General features: G+C 32.2%; 1 protein-coding gene across 1 annotated transcript in view; it reads right to left on the bottom strand.

Moving 5' to 3' along the window:
• LOC143230473 (neprilysin-2-like) overlaps positions 1-19,642 on the bottom strand; it is a 79,109-nt gene that overhangs the window by 41,392 nt on the left and 18,075 nt on the right. Inside the window, exons 4-12 of the mRNA XM_076464104.1 lie at positions 17,824-17,979; positions 16,603-16,686; positions 14,500-14,711; positions 5,266-5,454; positions 5,041-5,115; positions 4,017-4,144; positions 2,527-2,755; positions 1,182-1,280; positions 281-358 (exon numbers count right to left, since the gene is read on the bottom strand). Of these exons, the coding sequence (XP_076320219.1) occupies positions 281-358; positions 1,182-1,280; positions 2,527-2,755; positions 4,017-4,144; positions 5,041-5,115; positions 5,266-5,454; positions 14,500-14,711; positions 16,603-16,686; positions 17,824-17,979 (1,250 nt within the window). The remainder of the gene's footprint in view (positions 1-280; positions 359-1,181; positions 1,281-2,526; positions 2,756-4,016; positions 4,145-5,040; positions 5,116-5,265; positions 5,455-14,499; positions 14,712-16,602; positions 16,687-17,823; positions 17,980-19,642) is intronic.

Here is a 19,642-nt window from a genome sequence, read left to right as displayed (position 1 = left end):
CAACATTTAGACTTGATTAAAAAAAATTAAACTTACGGCCTAGAGTTTAGGTATTGAAATGTTTTGTTGAGTTAGTTTGAGTTATTCAACGTATTTGTTGAGTTGTCTTGACGTCATTTGGTACGTTAGCTTAATAAAAAGTTTGTTTCGTTTTTTTGTTTGTTTGAGCTGAGTTTGAATGCGTTTGAATTTAAGACTTTTGAAACATAGAAAGTAGCTGACGCTTTATTTGATATCGAATGTTATTTGTGTCAATTCAAAATTTTTATCAAAAACTTACGTTTGTATAAAGTTTATTTACAGCATTATCGTCCAGAATCTCTTCGGGATAGCCGACGGTAGCCGTCATTGCGTCTATCTGGAATAATAGTACCGTGAGTTAATGGATAAATTAGTAAAATGTATATAAACTTACAGATAGAAGAAAGTTGTACTATACGATTTTATAGAAATGGTGGTTTAGAAACTTAGGGCCATAGAAACTCTGCTTTGTAGTATTGCGGCGTGGTTAGTTGTGGTCTGAAGACATGGCGTGTAGAAAAAAAACAGGAATATGTCTTCACCTAATATCTAACGAGTTAAATTAGTTTTTGTTGTGAAAATAAACCAACCAATTGTTCCCGATGCGAACATTTATTGGTTAGAAAGTTTGTTTGTTTGTTTGTTTGGAATTGAGCACAAAGGTGCACAAATTGGCTACCTGTGCTCTGCACACCAGGGTTATCGAAACCAGGTTTTTCGCTTTGTAATTCCACAGACATACTGCTGTTCCATTTAGGGGCGGCTGGCTCGAAATAATTTAACCAGTTTTCATTGATGGTAAATATTTTATCCATCCTACTTAGAAATAAAATAATTACGAGATGTGTACAGACTTTCATTTATATAACAAAGTGAGATGACAGACGACTGTAAATATAACCAAGAGTTTCAAAGTTTTAGTTTTGAATTATGTTCTACTTATTTCTTTTTATTAATATTGCAAGTAATAAACTAACATAATAGGTGAAAACAAGACAAAACCTACATATTTCCATAAATTTACAACGTTTTTTCAATATTTTAAACGTAATCACAAAATCGAACACAGACGTCAGTTATGCGTCGAATATTTAAAGCGTTTTGGAAAATGATTTTGATAAAACATTATGACTAAGATTGTGGTGAACAAGATACTTCACTTTACTCAATGCTCTCTGTTGTGTAGTGGAGTCCATCCAAGTTGCAGTTTCCATAGAAGCTTTCAACTGTTGTCGTATATTGTCGGCCATATGCAAAGCCTAGAAGAGAGTAAAAGAAAAGACCTTAAATGTAATTCAGTTTATACCTACAGAAAAAAACAATCTATTAAGTATGTTTACTTATAATCTACACGTGATTAAGGTCGACACTTATTTTTAAACTCAACACTATCTAATAAAACGTATCTAAGTGTCTATCTCACTCGTAAATCAATAACATTTTGCATTTTTAAGCACTGAAGTAAAAAATGTAGTAGAAAACCTAGACAACTTGAACCACTGTAAGAAAATGACAAAAGGTTTTGAAATTATGAATAAATGTGTCATCATGTGAAGAATGGATCTTAAGTATTAAAATTAATAAAGTGTGTTCAGAGAAAATACTGACAGGTGAAAAGACTTGCTTTTTGGCAGATTTTGCGTTTTAGGGTATCAGAAATACTTAGATTTCATTTACTTCATAATAAACTGGCTGCTATGTAAAGAAAGGGTATAATAACGCATAAAGATGTGTAGGTATCCGTTATGAAGAAATATAATTACTTGTGTCTTTAAGGAACATTAAAACATTTCTAGTCACAGAACTGTTCTGTAGTTAAGGAAAACAAATTCAAACTATAAAAGTTTGTAATGGCTTCCAATCTGTGAAAATCTTAGGGTATTTTATGTGACGTAACAAGCATTGTTTAAAGCTCATGAGTTTAGGAATAGTGGTAAGATAAAAAGTTTATAAAAATCTTTCACTAGTGCAATTTGTGGCTATAAACACACGCTTCTACAACTATTAGATATAAGAAATACTTTATATGAATGATCAGTATTCACATTGCTGCTGTCTGTTCATTGTGTTTAAAATGTAAAGGCTACAAGTAATTAATAAAAAGTTTTATTATATTAGATGTGGGAAAGTAAACTAAAAGTAAGATTTACGCTCGTATTTATATTAGGCAATAACTGTACTTTTGAAAGTCGTTTGTATTATGTTCTTACATGATCTGATCAAATACTCGTACATTCTTATTGTAATCATTTTCTCGTATTTTCCTATTTTATCTTTCATTAGGCTCCAATACACAAATAAATTAAAAAGAAAAGAATTATTTTAAACACTAGTTTAGGATAAATAACAGTTTATTATTGAATTTACAGAATGACATTGTTATTATTACGTTTTGAATAAACTGCAACCATTTTGTTTATTTAGAAGTACTGATATACAGACTTACTCCGTGTAAAAAATTATCCACGTAGGGGTCATTTATTTATGCCAAAACAGAACACTTACTGCATGTTTTTTAGCACCCTTGAAGTAAGATTTAACGTAGGTAGATGACAAAGAATAATCGAAAAAATACGACGTAACGTCACTGCAAGTAATCCACACGTCAGGGTTATACTCATATCCACGCAAAGCACTCTGAAACTCATCAAATAAATCTCGAAAAGACTTGTCTAAATGTAAAACAGCTGACAGAACTGCTCGATACATCATATAATTGGCTAAAGCCCGTTTTCTGTAAAGGGTTTTCAAAACGTTTTGTTATACTCAATACTTATTAATTTTAAAAATTTTAAAATTAATTGTTAAAAATCGTATTCAAAATATTGGATGGTTTTTAGCTAAATAGGCAAAGCAATTATTTTCGAACAAAACACACGATTTATGCTACACAATAGGTCTTAAACAATCTAATCAGAGTGAAATATTACTTTATTGTCTAAACTACATTCTAAATGTTCATCTATAATAAACAAATACTATAAATATAAACATATGTTGTAAATATTTTGCTTTTATTGCTGAATTATTGAATACAATAAATGTGAAAAATAATAAATAAGAGATTTATAAAATCTGCCGGCTAAAACTTAATTGTTTTAAAAATAAATTTTCCATTATAGTGTAGATAATAATGTAGGTATTTTTTCAATGTCAATCATGTGATATGTTATTTTTTGAAAATTCTTTTCACAGTTTCGACAGTTTATTCATTAGAAAAACATGTAGGTTTAAGTAGTCTTAATTAAAATGAATAAAACCTCAATACCCGCGCGCTTTCGAAAGGTGCACGTTTCTCCTTCAGGGGTAAACTGTTTATTGTTAGCCAGAAGATCATTTATGATTGAAACGTATTGATAAATATCAGAAATCTTATTGAAAACTGGCATGGTTTAGCGCGTTAAGGCGTGCACTTCGTAATCTGAGGGTCGCGAGTTCGCGCCCGAGTCGCGCCAAACATGCTCGCCCTCCCAGCCGTGGGGGCGTTATAATGTTACGGTCAATCCCACTATTCGTTGGTAAAAGAGTAGCCCAAGAGTTGGCGGTGGGTGGTGATGACTAGCTGCCTTCCCTCTGGTCTTACACTGCTAAATAAGGGACGGCTAGCACAGATAGCCCTCAGTAGCTTTGTGCGAAATTGCAAAACAAACAAACTTATTGAAAACACAGTTGCCCCTAGTGGCACAGCAGTATGTCTGCAAACTCACACCGCAAAAAAACGGGATTCGATACCCGCGGTGGATAGAGCACAGATAACCATTGTGCACTTATTAATTATTTTTAATTGATATTGTTTACATACTTTATACCTCATTTTTTCCTTTGGGAAAAAAAATCTACCTTTTACGTTCTTTTAAATATTTTGATTTTCTGGTTTATAAGATAATCCTTCGTCATGTTAAAGTCTCGATGATGATTTCGTTCCAGCTCAAATAGGTAAGAATGTAATAAGTTTGTACAAATCATGCAGTGTCAAAAAATAGCCAAGTACTCACCCTTCTGCATCCAATGTTGTAACAAAATTAGTGAATGCCTTCAAATACGCCATATTTGGTACAACAAGCTTTTCATTTTCCGTAACATTGATGGGCAGAAAACCATTCACAAGTCGAAGCCAGTCAATCTAAAGGAATAGTGTAATGATTATTGAACCTACAATAATATAAAGAAAATAATGTTGTAAAAACCGTTTCAACTTCAATAATATTATATAAGATTCTTATATAATAGTGTTGAAGCACGTGATGTACTCGGTAACATTTAGAAGGGCTTATGCTGCCAATGCAGGTAAACGCGAAAATAATAGAATAACGCATTAAAGTCAGTGTGAAAAACTGTCATATGTATAATGTGAATGATGTGGAATACAGCTTTATTTATGTTTGAATTGCTTCAATGTGCAATTTGTAGATTATAGAAATGACCTGCATAGACTTCAGAATAAAAACTCGTTTGATGTTTATTCGAAACTAGTGTACTCGAAACAAAACTTAGTTAGGGTAAAATGTAATCCAGCCTTTATACGTACTGAATTCTGTCTTTTGGAAGTTATGGTGAACTTTGTTTATTGGAAGTTAGGGCTAATACGTATTTAGTGGTGTTGATTTTGTTTTAGGTTTTGTGTCATGGAAAATAGGCCTAGTACTTGTGCCGTGGGGTAGATTTTCCTTGTTAGTTTTAATGGCGTTTTCAGTTGAATCTTTTTTGATTTTTAAAACCAATCTGACTGTGTAGTGTTTAGCATGTTTTGTCCAAGAAATGGAGATCAATGCAACTGTTAACTGCTTATTATCTATATACGTTCGATACTATCCTTCAACTTGATCATTGACAATATTTAGATGGATGTAAGCTTTAAGCTATTTTTCTTAGGTTATTTTAATTATAGTTTTACTAATACTCAATCAAGTCTATTACTGTATTGCAATATTTACATTAAAATATAGACATTACCATTTATGTTTATGGTTTTGTGAGAAAGATATACGAAATATTGATCTTATGTGTGAAATTATTTACTTCTGGTAGTTGTTGGTTCAATTCTCCGATTGTCATGATGTTTTGGAAAGCCAGAATATCAGTAGAGGTGGAAATCTGCAAAGATGGTAATGAAAATAAATTATATTAGAAAACGTTTTTGGTTATAAACCTGTATAAAAGATTTAATTCCTGTGCTGTTATTTTCTACTAACTGATTTGAGTATTAAAACTTCATATATATATAAATGAAAAAAATGTCCTCACATTGGCCAAAAAAATCTCGACATTCAAAGCTTCATGCAGCTCAGCTTCTGTGCTGTTTGCATCCAACTCAGCACCTAACAGCAAAGTCGTTTTACGAAGAAATGTACGATATGCTGACAATCGGGTGTTACCAGAAGTAACTGAAATAAAAACATCCCTAGAGGCAACTCCTAGGTCAGCAGTACCGATCTATGTGAATATAAAAACAAATAATTTGTTTTAATAATTAACATAAGATTTTTCACTAAAGAAATAACATCAAACACATAAATGAGAATGTTTGACGTAATATAATAACTTTGTATAATTTTGTACAATTAAGTAAAAATAATCATTTACCATATAAAATTATAAAATGGTGTTTATTTTATAACATTAAAATGCTAACATCGCACATAAAATATAAAGAATAGAAAATTTGTTTTTCTAGACTATTATAATTTATATAATTGCACTTTAATCGGAACTTTAACTAATATCATGCCGGACCATTTTCGCAACGACAATGATTTGGACTCGGCACGGTGGAGACTTCAGAGAAGTCGAAATTCTCCTGTTCTTCGTTATATTGTTATATTCTTCGTTATATTCACTTACTAGTATTAATAGTTTTTACCTGATTCACAAATATTGGTCAAGACTTCGATGGTCAGTGTAATACTCAATTCATCTCAATGTTGCTGAATCATGTTGACTATTTTTTATGGCAAGTCAAGAAGAATTACTAAAGTAATTGTCATATTCTTCTAGCTGATACTGATAAACTTGGAAAATTGTGACATCATGAGGTAGACATGGCTGATGAGTGTTATTAAACATTATAAGGGTAATAGAAAGAACAAACTCCTACCACGAGAATGTTTCATACAACATCATAGGCTACAGTTGTCACCATATTTTTACTCTATTCTCGGAAAAGGAAGTGACAATAGACATGATGTTCTAACCATGTCAAACGCTAAGCTATCATTTCTTGTTGAAGTCATGCTTTTCTGGTTCACACGTTAATTTTTAGGGCCAATTGTCGGTTGACAGTTTTACATTTTTTCTAGTGAAGGATTGATACCACTCTTCAAGTCAGAAAGCAAAATTTAAATAATTTTCAATCGTATATGCCCAAGCATTAAACTGGCATGTGTAGTTGTTCTTCATTTCACGAATGAGCGAGGCCTAGTGAAGTTTTCATTTTTTTTGTGTGTGTAAGATTTAATAAAAAGTATTTTTACTGGCTCTCACAGTTTATGTATGATTGGGACGAATTCTTTAGAGTAAGTGTCTAACTTGTTGGCCATAAATTTTAACGGTAAACAAACAGCATGCAAACTACCTATTTTAAAATAATATTATAACAAGTAAAACGTATATATAAATGTTCGTTACACTGTTGGATATTATATTTGTTTTCAGAGCTTTTAATAATTGGTTTTTGTTTCGTCATTGTTTACACAGGTTGGTTTAATTACTTTAGAAGATAATTTACAAATTACTCTTCTTTACTCTATTATTACAATACAATCTCTGAGCATGCCACCTCAGAAATCACCGTATGTTCTTTTCTATCCATCGACTAAATTTTTACTTGTATTTATACACCGACAGAGGTCTGAAACGTTCCACGCATTAAACGATATTATGATACAATAGTATTCGATTAAAACAACGAGAAAAACCTAGAAGTTTCTGGTAACATGACGCTATAATATAAAAATCACCAACTCATAACAGTTGAACTACATAACCTACGATACGTAAATAATTACGTAAATAAACGTGCGATGAACTGTCGCTTTTAAAAAATAAACAAATTAAATGCTCCCACTAGATAAACTATCTAAATCTTAACACTCACATTAAACTGAAACAGTCATGTATATCTAAAATTGACAATACAAATAACTTACAAATGTTTATTCCTATTTCAATGACTGAATGGTAATATGGATATTTTAGGATGTTACACAGATGTTTACTTAGTTAAAGATGTGCTTTTTGTTTGTTTGTTACGAAACTCAAAGTTACAGAAAGGTCTATCTGAGCTTTGCCGTCTGCGGATATCAAAACTATACGTTTAGCGTTATGAGTCCTCAAGTTTATCATTGAGCCATCGGCCGTTGTTACTGAAGGGCTCGTGTGAAGCTGTCTGTTCAGGTAGAATAACAGAACGTCTGATTTCTGAATTTAAACGTCGTGGGATAGAGACATCACAAAATTAAAAACACGAGATTTAAAATCAAGTAATATAAAACAAATAGTTTAAATCATAAAGAATAAAATGAGTTATTTGAACAGAAATTTAAATTAACAACTAAAATACTTAAAAAATAAAAAACCTAAGAACCCAACTTGCAAATCTATATAACATATATAATAAACATAACACTATGTAACACAAAATTTGTTTCTGGATAATATGTGTTATTTCTTAATTACTTATGTTGTAAAAGTACAGAAAAATGGCCATTATTCTCTTCAAACTTTGGTTTCGTGACCTGGGTAATTAAATTTAGAAATTAACATATTTTCTATGTAAAAACGGGCAAATTTAAATATTTTCATTCACATAAGGTCTGAATAAAACAACATATGAATCAAGATACATGTATTTATACTAAGTTATACAAAAATGTTTAGAAGTGAGTAGTTTTTTGAGATTTGCGAATGTAATGTAAATCACTTTCACGTATCAGTCCCCAAACATAGTCTTCCATCATGTTTTCGTTATACGCTCCCAGATCAAAGAAGCAAAGTTTGAAGAGAAAAATAGGTCTTTTCCATTTACTTTAGGCACAAACAATTGGGAAATAACACTTTCTGCTCAGGAGTAAGAAAAAGTAAAAATTTTGTTACATAGTGTAATAAATGATCTTATAAAAGTACATAATATTGTAATAGAAAGCGTAAATAGCATTGTACGTTAAAACAGTTTAAATTAATCAAATGTCAAAGTAATTTGTTTTTGTGGTTAATTACAAAGATGCACGATGGGCTATCTGTGCTGTGCCCACCGAAAATCGATATTTAGAATTATAAGCTTTAAGAATTACCAATGAACAACTGGGGATCAATAATAAAAGAGCAAATTCATTTGAAATTGACATTAATATAACAATATCAAATATAAGTAGGAAAAAAAAATGAAATATGATACTTGGGTCATGCATTGTCTTAAAGGTTAGTTGGAAAATAACTTGATATATAGCTTCTGAAGTTTCTTGAAATAAGTTTTATAACTATCCGTCGTCAACTTGGACTACCCTTTTGGCTCACAAATAGTGAAAATGACTGTCACGTAAGACCGCACCCGCGGCTGAAAGGGCGAGCATGTTTGGTGGGACGGGAATTCGAACCAAGGACCTTCAGATTAATGATGAAGCACACTAACCATCTGGCTATGCCGGTCCACAGTGTAGTATTAGAGAGGTTATCGATCAGAATGTTTCTATATACATTGTTTTTCAGAGACTTTCATACTTCTTTAGGCATATTCTTAAACATTGACAAACGACACTTAAATCGGTAAGGTTTCCACACTTTCCAGTGGTTCAACGGAAGGTCTGCGGACTGATCACGCTAAAAATAAGAATTAGATATCCATGATAAACGGGTAACACACAGCCCATTGTGTAGCCTGGGCTCAACAGATAAAAAACAAACAAATAATTCAGTATGTTAAGTAAAACGTAATGCTTGAAATTACACACAGAGAGAGATAAGATTAAAAATCCTAGAAAGGGTGATAACAGAATTAGGTGACATATTTCATTAAATTGTTTGTATTGTATTTATGCATAATGCGCTATCTATGCTCTGCACACCACGAGTATCAAAACCCAATTTCTAACAGTATAAGTCCACAGACGTACCACTAGGAGGCATTTCATAAATGATTAAATCAATTGTAATTATTGTTTTTACGAGAAAAATAACCAAATATCTGATTATCGTATCAGAACAACAGAAATGATTTATAGTTGATTTAATAATAGCCATATAACACCTGCTGATTTCTGTAGTATATATTTATCCACCTATTGGTTTCTTCTAAACCATTTTTTTCTTCAGTCCTTTCACAAAAATAGCAAAATAATTAGTATCGAGAGACGGTTTGTAATTGGAACAATAAAATCACATTTATTGAAAAGTAACCTGTGTAGTTTATTGTTTTATTTCATCCTATTTCTTTCAAGGTATTATTAAAGAATTATTATTAAGGAATTATTAAAGGTAGGGTAAATATTCTGATAACTTTACACCATGGTCTAAAAGTGTAGGATAAATATTTTAATAACGAGATGTTTTCATGATAGATGTATTACGTATAATTTTATGGATTTAAAACTTGGATAATTATATTAGTTTCGTTGCTTATATATTTCCGGAAATTACAATTTTAATGAAATCATTTCATGTTATATTTCTTAAATGTTGTTCTGAACCTGATCTGTTTATAACAGTACTTCGTTTCGTAATGTTATTTTTCCATTGGTAATAATATCATTGATCCCACACACCAGGCATTAGTTCAAAAATAATATGGTACCGAGCAACAGGTTATCAACGGATGGGTTATTATCATGGAACTTACCGATAGGTCACGAAAGGATCGATTATTATTATGGTACTGACCACCAGGTTGTCAACTCTCTGTAGCACAGCAGACAGCAGTATATCTACGGCTTCACACTGCTGCATATCGAGTTTCGATAATTGTGGTGGACAGAGCCCAGATAGCCCATTGCGTAGCTCTGTACTTAATTCCAAATAAATAAACAAACAGAAGGTTATCAAAGGACAGGTTATTATGATACTGACCAACAAGCTATCAATGTCTCATCTACAAAGTAAACATCGTTAACTATTCTTATTACCATAGATTCTTGTGATAACCAATATGCGAATTTTGTTGTTTTTATTTAGTGTTACAGATTACTAGTCAGTGAAAACTCCACTTATACACTGAAAGGGAAAGCATGAATGACTCCATAAAAAATAGATTATTTCTTAACATTAAGTGCAATTCGTGACATCTGTTCAGTTGCAAAATTTCAACTTGTAGATTTTTAATGCTTAAAACAACAAGCATTTTGCACCAGAAATCTATTGTACACACTTTCCTTATGTAACATATTTTGTAACCTGAAGGCGTGTAAAGAAGTTGCCCGAAACTTTGCCACTTATCTCATTCCTATCACGCACTCTGTCGTTCAGTGTTTTAATTTATGGTAAAGCTTTATTGCTATCTACAGCTGTCTATGATTTTGAACTATTGACTAGAGAGAATTATATCAATCAATAGCATTTTACCATCCACCATCCACGCTAAGGAATTAACTGTAACTCTTATAACTCAGAGAGTTAAGAGAATGTCTCTTGTAAACAACACTCCTAATATCAGAAAATCAGAGAAATCGTTTTGATGGCATCTATTTAATACCACCTGGTACATTATACGATCAGTCTATTTTACATAAGTCAATGTAATTGAAGAAATGGAGGCGACGTAATTAAGTGACCAGTATGTGCAGATAATAATATTCTAATTATTTCATGTTACCCATTAATTTGTACCATTATCTGTCGTCTTTAGCTCACTGTTTGGTACATCTTCATATCAGTTTTTATTTGTTTAAGTTCAATCATAATTTTTGGGTCAGTAGTAGCTAAGATGTTAAAATGCCGAATTTTGTATCCTTCCGAAAGTCAATATTTCGTGTTCTGTTAACAACGAACAAATAAAAGAAGATCACACTGCATACGTTAGGGCGGTTATAGGGTACATAATGATCCAACTACTTCTTTATAATAGCCTAATAAGTTGGTGGTGGGTGTTAATGACCACTTTCCGTCTAATTTACAAGTTCAAAATTAGAGACGGCTATGTACAAGTAACATTTATGCAACTTTACTCGAAAATCCTAAACAAACAAACATTTTTCCCCTTAACCTAGATTTACTTAAATGATACCCCAACTCTGTAATGTGAGAATCTTATATTAGTTTCAAGTTATAATCTAACTAAATGAAGTGAGAAGTATTTGTACCACGAGGCCAATATGTTAAAATTTGAGCTTATTTAGCTTAACTAACTAACATAAGTTACCACTTAGAGTTAACCACAGTTAAAAAGTTTCATTGTTACTATTCCAACTGTAACAATTTTTTTGAAAGAGATAGAACCGAAGTACGTTGTCAGATTCGTGGTTTGACAGTGCGTTTGATAATCGACAGCTGAAATAGTGTGAAGCAGTCTGCCCGTTGAGTATCTATGAAGAAACAAGTACAAAGACGTACTGATAAAGAAGTTGTTGATTATACAAAGTAAACACCCTTTGACAATAGTTTATAAAAATCCGTTGTCAAATGTTGCCACGTTAACACAATTTAACCTTAGTCAAACACTATACTGTGGACATGTATCAACACCTAAGTATTGTATAAACTAGAGGGCTAAGGAAAGTAGACTGAAATAAAAAACACAACTCCAAAGCATTACATCAACTCCAAAGCATCACATCAACTCCAAAGCATTACAACAACTCCAAAGCATTACTAAGTATTGAATCAATTTTTGTGTAGTCGAAACAACCAACAACAAAGAAACAATATGTTTAACAACTTCCTACCAAATTTGAACGATTCGAAACACATAGAAAGTATAAATGTCAAGAACAGTTATCTGATCACGGTGAAAGCTTGTAGCTTTCATGTTTAGAGAGAGGTGTACGACAAAAAACATAATACGTACGTCGGTATACAATAAATTATTAGTTTTAGCTGATACAAATAGAGGAACTTGGAAGAAGAAAAACACACTGGTGATAATTGCTGGACGAATAAAAGAGCGTGTAATAAACATATTTGTATCAATTGTTGTATTAATTATAATATAAATATTAATGGCATATAACGACTTTCATATCAAATCAAACAAGAAAAACGTGTGTGAAATAGAGGAAAGAGTCACTCAGAACAAGGTTACATTTAGTTTGTTGTGCTTATTCACAGATAACACTGGGGAACACTCATTTTGTTGCATTTAAAAAAAGACCTTTCTATAGTCAATTTGAGTGTGTTGATTTCAAATCTGAAGTCGGTTTTTGTCTGCAAGCTACAGATTTTATGCAATTTGACATTTTTATTTATTTTTTAATGTTTCGTTATTATAGGAAATTATAGGAATAGCTTATCAATTTGTTTGTGTATTTTATTCAGGTAGGAATTTGCGTTTGTACACTTCATCTGGACAATCTCGTTTAATGCTCCAGCAGTAGTCAGCCATCATACTTTTGTCCCAGCGCCCTTGGTAGCGTTCTTCCATGACCTTTAGGTCTTGGTGGAATCGTTCTCCTTGTTCGTCACTCACAGCCCCCAGGTTGTCAGGGAACTTATCAAGGTGGCTGTTCAAAAAATGGACGTGAAAATGCTTATACATGGTTTACGCAAGTTCACATTTGTACAATTTCATTAACCTCAAATTGCATACAAACTAGTGCTTATAGAGAAAAACTAATTTCAGATTTGAAATCAGCGCCTAAAACTCCTTCAGAATCAGTTAAAATATCCAATGCAACTCAAAGTTACTGAAAAAGTGTTCCCCAGTGTAATCAATTCAACAATGTATTGAATTTTAATATATTTCTTCTGTTGTTTTTTTTTTTGAATTTCACTCAAAGCTACACGAGAGCTATCTGCGCTAGCCGTCCCTAATTTAGCAGTGTAAGACTAGAAGGAAGGCAGCTAGTCATCACCACCCACCGCCAACATTTAGGCTACTCTTTTATCAACAAGTAGTGGGATTTACCGTCACATTATAACGCTCCCACAGCTGAAGAGGCGAGCATATTTGGTGTGACGGGGATTCGAACTCGTGACCTTCAGATTACAAGTCGAACGCCTTAACACACCTGGCCATGCCGGGCCATATTTCTTCTGCCATGTATAAGAAGTTAGCTAAAGATATGATATTAAATTTGCAATCTACATATTTAATAGTCCAGCAGCTGTGAATCATAAGACATTATATGGAAATATTCAGAGCTTTCTAACGTTTAGGGAGGTAAAACAGTGCTTCTTCCTCGAACTTCTGTTAATTTGGCTAAGGAAAAGATCTTTTTTTTATATTGAACAATATTAAAAGCACAATTATTTTTATATTATCATATCTTTTGCAACTCAGTATCAAGAACTTCTCTACAGATATAGTCAACAGGAACATTATTGGTGTTATACTCTGTAATCAATGTTCAATCGTCTTGTCAAATGTTTAACCGTGCGCCACTGTCAACTGCTAGCAATTAAAAGTGTTAACATGGAAACTATGGACTGCGGCAAGAGGAACAATATATTGGGTTGAGAAATAATTCGTGAACGTTTTTTCAAGTTAAAAAAATATATTCATAAATAAAACGCTTTCGCAAAATATTTCATGTCATTTGGTAGATAATTTCTTGCTCTAATAGATGGTGTGTTTGATTTTCATATGTCTTTAATTTTTGCTTTCATTTTCAGCTCATTAAATGGAATATCAAGTGGACAAAATCGAGCGTTTTCGACACCATCTGCTTTTCGCATTTAATTTCTTGCAATTTCGTTTACAACAATGCATACTATATACCTAGGTACATGAAATAAAGTATCATAATAAATGTTTTGGGTGTAATGTGTTCATGCATTGAAGTATTGTATAGTCTTGCATGTAATGCTTGAATGAAATTATTTAAAAACGCTCACGAATTATTCCTCAACCTAATAAATACGAACGTCGGTTTACAGATAAATGAAACAGGCCCATAATACACGAAAAACCACGGAAATCGCTTTTGTAATCTGGAGCCTGTCTTGATAAGACAAATCTACGTATGATTTAGATATCCTCCAAAGCTTCATCAGGACTGCTTGCGCGCTTATCAATCTCATCTTATCATGAACCTACAACTGCTGTAATTGTAGTGTATTTTAATTCGGTAATTTTGCTAGCAATGTGTTCAGTCATTATATAGCCAGACTTGTTGATCAACAGTTTTAACAAAACAAAATACTTAATACACTTTTTTAAAGTTAAGATTGATTTATCATATGGAGTTGAGACATTTTTCATTCGTAAGAGCAGTATGACTGATTGATTAATATATGTGAATAAACGAGGTCAAACAATGTACTTCATTTCAAACGAATGACGACCTAAGCAGAAAATTTGAACCCTAAAGATGTTTTAAGGGATGAAAATATACTCACCAAGAGAATTAAAGAGTTCATATTTCTTACGTCTACGTTCACACTCACAGAAATCAGAATATCTTTGTTATATCCGCGTCTGTACATCTTCTGAAGTACGTCGATCCAATCAAAATTACTTTCATTCCAAGAACCTCCTTTCAAAATCGGCCACCCACCGAAATAATCAAGATCCCTAAGCAGTACACCAGCGCCTTCTGATGCTCTGTGTGCTAAAGGAATGTATTAGTATGGGCATTAGATATGTCTTATTTGAAATTTCCATCCAATATTATCATAACTTAAATAGAGAAATATACTCATACAAAATAGCAGTATTACAAAACAAATATTTAAAGAACCAACAATTACGAACATGGAAATAAGCGCCGAATAGGGAAATTATAAAATATATTTATTTCATATAATTGCAGTTTGAACATTGAAAACCTTGTAAAGCATTAGAATTCAGTAGTTAAATATGTTTGATAAAAATCACTTAAACTGCATAATTTTAAGCACTCCCTTTATTAAGCGGTTTTCAACCATATGAATGTACAAAAAATGGAATTTCAGGTTTCTTGCTTTTGACATTCAAGCCGTAGCTTTGAAATTGTTGTGCTGTGAAAATAATTAGCACTTTTGTGTTCCTTAGTGACTTTCGGTGTTAAGGAAAAGCCTACTAGGAAGTGATTTGGGTGGGACAAAAGATGGATTTGATATGTTACTTTTTACAAACGTGCACCGTAGATTTTGTGAAAATATAATTTAATAGTAGAGCCGGTTGATACTAGTATTCCAGATGTTTATTTGAAAAGCACAAAACTAGTAATAATGTTTCGACCTCATCAGATGATCATCAGGTTAATTTGAAAAAGTGGCTGTTATTGATAACGCATCGTTCAGATGACAGTAATGATAGATGTAACATCGTAGATGGCGTTGTAAGTATCTAACATACTATATGGTAGTTAATATTAAGGTTTTGATTGTTTTAAATTTCGCACAAAGCTACTCGAGGGCTGTCTGCGCTAGCAATTCCTAATTTAGCAGTGTAAGACAAGAGGGAAGCCAGCCAATCATCACCACCTTTGGGCTACTCTTTTACCAACGAATAGTGGGATTGATCGATATATTATAACGCCCTCACAGCTGAAAGAATGAGCATGTTTGGTGTGACGGAAATTCAAACTCGCGACCCTCGGATTACGAGTCGAGTAACATTAAAAAAAAGATTAGTATAGATACAAAACGATTCCTTGGTGTTGGTACAATATGGGCTTAAGTTCTATGTTTTCTATGGTTATAGGCCCTGCATGGCCAGGTGGTTATGGCACTCGACTCGTAATCCGAGAGTCGCGGGTTCGAATCCCCGTCACACCAAACATGCTTGCCATTTCAGCCGTGGAGACGTTATAATGTGACGGTCAATCCCACTATTTGTTGGTAAAAGAGTAGCCTTTGAGTTGGCTGTGGTGGTGATGACTACCTGCCTTCTTTTAATAGTCTTACACTGCTAAATTACGGACGGCTAGTACAGATAGTCCTCGTGTAGCTTTGCACGAAATTCAAAACAAACAAACATCTATGGTTATAATGTGGTTATTTGAGACACAGTGGAAAATACTAGCATATTAAGTAAAAGAAAAGTAAACAAACAAAAAATTAAGAAGCTCTATAATACAAGAACACGACTGACGTCATCAAATAATTTCGTCCTTTTAGTCGTGGAAGTGTTATTATGTAATGGTAAATCACATTTTTCGTTGATAAAAGAGTACCCAGATAACTTGTATTGTGGGTTTACTTTCATATTTTAGTTAATGTCACAATATTCTCGAGCAGCTTTTCACAAAATCAAAATCAAACAAACAAAGTTTCATCAATGAGGTATTTATGAGTTATATGTTCGTATGGTTGTAGGTTAGTTATATACGTTGAAGAAGGGCATTCGTCCGAAACGAGGTATGTTTTATTAATATATATTGTTTCTGTCACCCATCTTCATTTAACGTTCTCCGAACAGCACGTCGCTTCATTTTCACCGTTTTAAACAATAATAAGTTCAGTCCCATTTCTTCTTTGTAATGTTTTGTCTTATCACATGGAAGTTGGCTAACTTACTTTCATTTCTGCAACTGTTAAATAAAGCTTTTGCTTTTTTCAGATGTTCTGGGTCATTAGCAGCAGACGGTTGAGAGAGGATCTCTAAAAGGATATAAAAAATAAAAATTTTACGGAACAAATCTAAATATGAAATGAATCTGTAGTCTAAAGATAACTTTTGGAAAATGTGTCTATTAATAAATTATGTTACGATGAATCTGATCAAGTGCATTCCTTGACAACCTACAAATCATGTTCCGATATACATCTGATAAAAAGCTATTTGTGTGTGTGTTTTCTTAGAGCAAAGCCACATCTGGCTATCTGCTGAGCCTACCGAGGGGAATTGAACCCCTGATTTTAGCGTTGTAAATCCGTGTACATACCGCTGTAGTAGCGGGGGGCAGCTATTTGTGAGAACTCACAAATCATTGTTACGGTAAACCTGGAAAAGTGCAATGTTTAATAACTCAAAAATTATGCTATGATAAATCTACTAAAAGTATAATATTTCTCAATATATATTTTATTATTTTGTCTAGAAACTTAATTCCACAAGTTTAACCAAGTGTTAGTACTTCTGTGTGTCTTCTAATTTCCCACTCCTTTTTGTCTGATAAAACTAATTAAATCGTTAAGAATACAAAGTATATAACAAAAAAATTCAAACTTCAGCTGAAAGATGTGCCTATTCTCCCCTTAATGTTTAAGGTACTTGATTTTCACGTGATTGATTTATATTGTTTTTGGAGTCTTAATTTCTAGTACTTAAACACATGTACGTTTTATTCAACGTCAAAAAGCTTGGAAAGAAACCTGCGATTAACCAAACGACACCATTTTGTGGCTTTGAAAGAGGAAAAGTAAAATGTCAGAAGTTATTGGATTATAGCTAACAGTTGTTGGTAGATCGTGAGGAAATGAGAGCCTTATGTCAAATAATGTCCTTATGGATTGGAATCTAATTCTTCAACATAACTTTCAGAAACTTGTTGATTTCCTACCCGAAAGAATTAAAACTTTTCCAACAGCCAAAGGCAGAATCACATATTATTTACCGTTTTCTATTGACTGTTTTTCATTTTCTATTCATCCCTTGTATATCTTTACTTTTGACGTTTGATTCGAGCATTAATAGGTGTTTTTACTTTCTTAAAAGACAAGAGATATAAAAATATATACATAAAAATAAAGCATTTAAAAATGGTAATAATGAATATAAAGCACAAAGCTTCTTACCGTAAATCCTGAGTAATAATTTATCCCCCATCTCTGATAAGCATGAGATCGATTTGGTTACCCGAACATTATCTTTAATCCATGATCCACAAGCGAATAGATAGAAATTTTCACAGGGATCCACGCTGGTGTTGATCGAATATAAAATGTTTGAAGCTGAACACAAAATATATCACAAAATAATTAATTTCACGAATATTGTTTGTTTTATTTCTGTTTTTCTGTTTTTTATAATTTCCATTTCATTTCTAAAATTAGTTTTTAGGATCTTCACTTTCTCAATATTTAAAGAACTTCAAACCCAGCATATTTAAACAACTTCAAACCCAGCTCTAAAATCTAAATTATGGCGGAAACGTGTGAAGCTGTTCATAAAATAGTTAAATGTAAAACATCAAAATAAAACAAAGTAAACTAGACATTATTGTAACTAGTAGTTTTAAAACCTTCAAGTGGATCTAGTTTTAATAAATCGAAACAGACAATATTACAATAATGTTAAACTATTAAATATTGATAAAAAATGTTGTTACTGATATATAATAAGTTAACATACGAAAGATTTGATTTGGTTCGTTAAAATCAGTTGGTGAAAAACCGGCGATAAGTGTTCTTCAGTGAGTTCTATGTGTTTTAAATAATTTGGTTTTCATCAAATTCTATTAAACGTTTAGGTTTTCAACTTCATTTTACCTTGTGTATCAGTAAAAACGATATTAATGTTATATACTAAGACTTGTTATTCAAATTTTTATATATAGCTGATTCATACTGTTAGAAAGTAATGACTGCTAACATCTAGTCCCCAGGCGGGAAAGTGGTAAATCTACGGACTTGTAATACCAAACTCCAAGGTACAGTTCCTCGAGGTGAACACAGTAGGTGCTCCAGTATGGCTTTGTTTTAAAGACAAACATGTAGTTTCTATGATGAATATCGTAATTTAAGAATATCTGATCCTGTACTGTCCATGAAAGTAAGGATTTTTATCATGTAGTTTTCATGACGTATATCGTAAGTTGAGGATTTCTGATCCTGTACTTTCCATGATGTATATCGTAAGCTAAGGATATCTTATGATTTGTAATTATGTAAATTCTGTGTTATAAATATAACTAAATATTACAGACAATATTGTGTTTAATGTAGTAATTTTAAGTTAAATATTACTAATATTATTCTCTTTGAATTTAAAGCAAAAAAATGTATTCATAAAACGTCTGGTATGGGTATAAGTTGAAACAGTGTTCTGCACTTTTTAAATTGAATTTTTAACACCCATACCAGCAGTTTTGAGGGTACACATTCTGTTTAATCTTAAACTAGAGGTTACTAACTAATCTTATCCAGTTTAATGTTGTAATATTAAACTAGAGGTTATTAAGTAATGTTATCCAGTTTAATGTTGTAATCTTAAACTAGAAGTTACTAACTAACCTTATCCAGTTTAATGTTGTAATATTAAACTAGAGGTTACTAAGTAATGTTATCCAGTTTAATGTTGTAATCTTAAACTAGAGATCACTTATTCTCTTCTTTCTATGATGTTAGCGAAAGTTAAATATTTGTAATGTTATGATCTTCTTTTGATATCAACAATAATCAAACAATTTTTGTTATTGTTTTCCACGGACCTAAATGCGATAAACTAAAGCTAGAAATTTCCTTATCTTATTATTGACTATTTTCAAATTGATGTTAAAGTTAACTGATCTTATCGTTTCCAACGTTACAATCTGAAACTAAGAAACTAAAGATTGCTCACATTTTGATGTTGCAGGCTTAAGTTAGAGATTACGTATTCGATTTTCTCTACGTT

This window comes from Tachypleus tridentatus, chromosome 10 (genome assembly GCF_004210375.1).
Source record: "Tachypleus tridentatus isolate NWPU-2018 chromosome 10, ASM421037v1, whole genome shotgun sequence".
Lineage (NCBI taxonomy): Eukaryota > Metazoa > Arthropoda > Merostomata > Xiphosura > Limulidae > Tachypleus > Tachypleus tridentatus.
The sequence above is the reverse complement of the archived record's forward strand: the minus strand, read 5'-3'. Positions and strand labels throughout refer to the sequence as shown.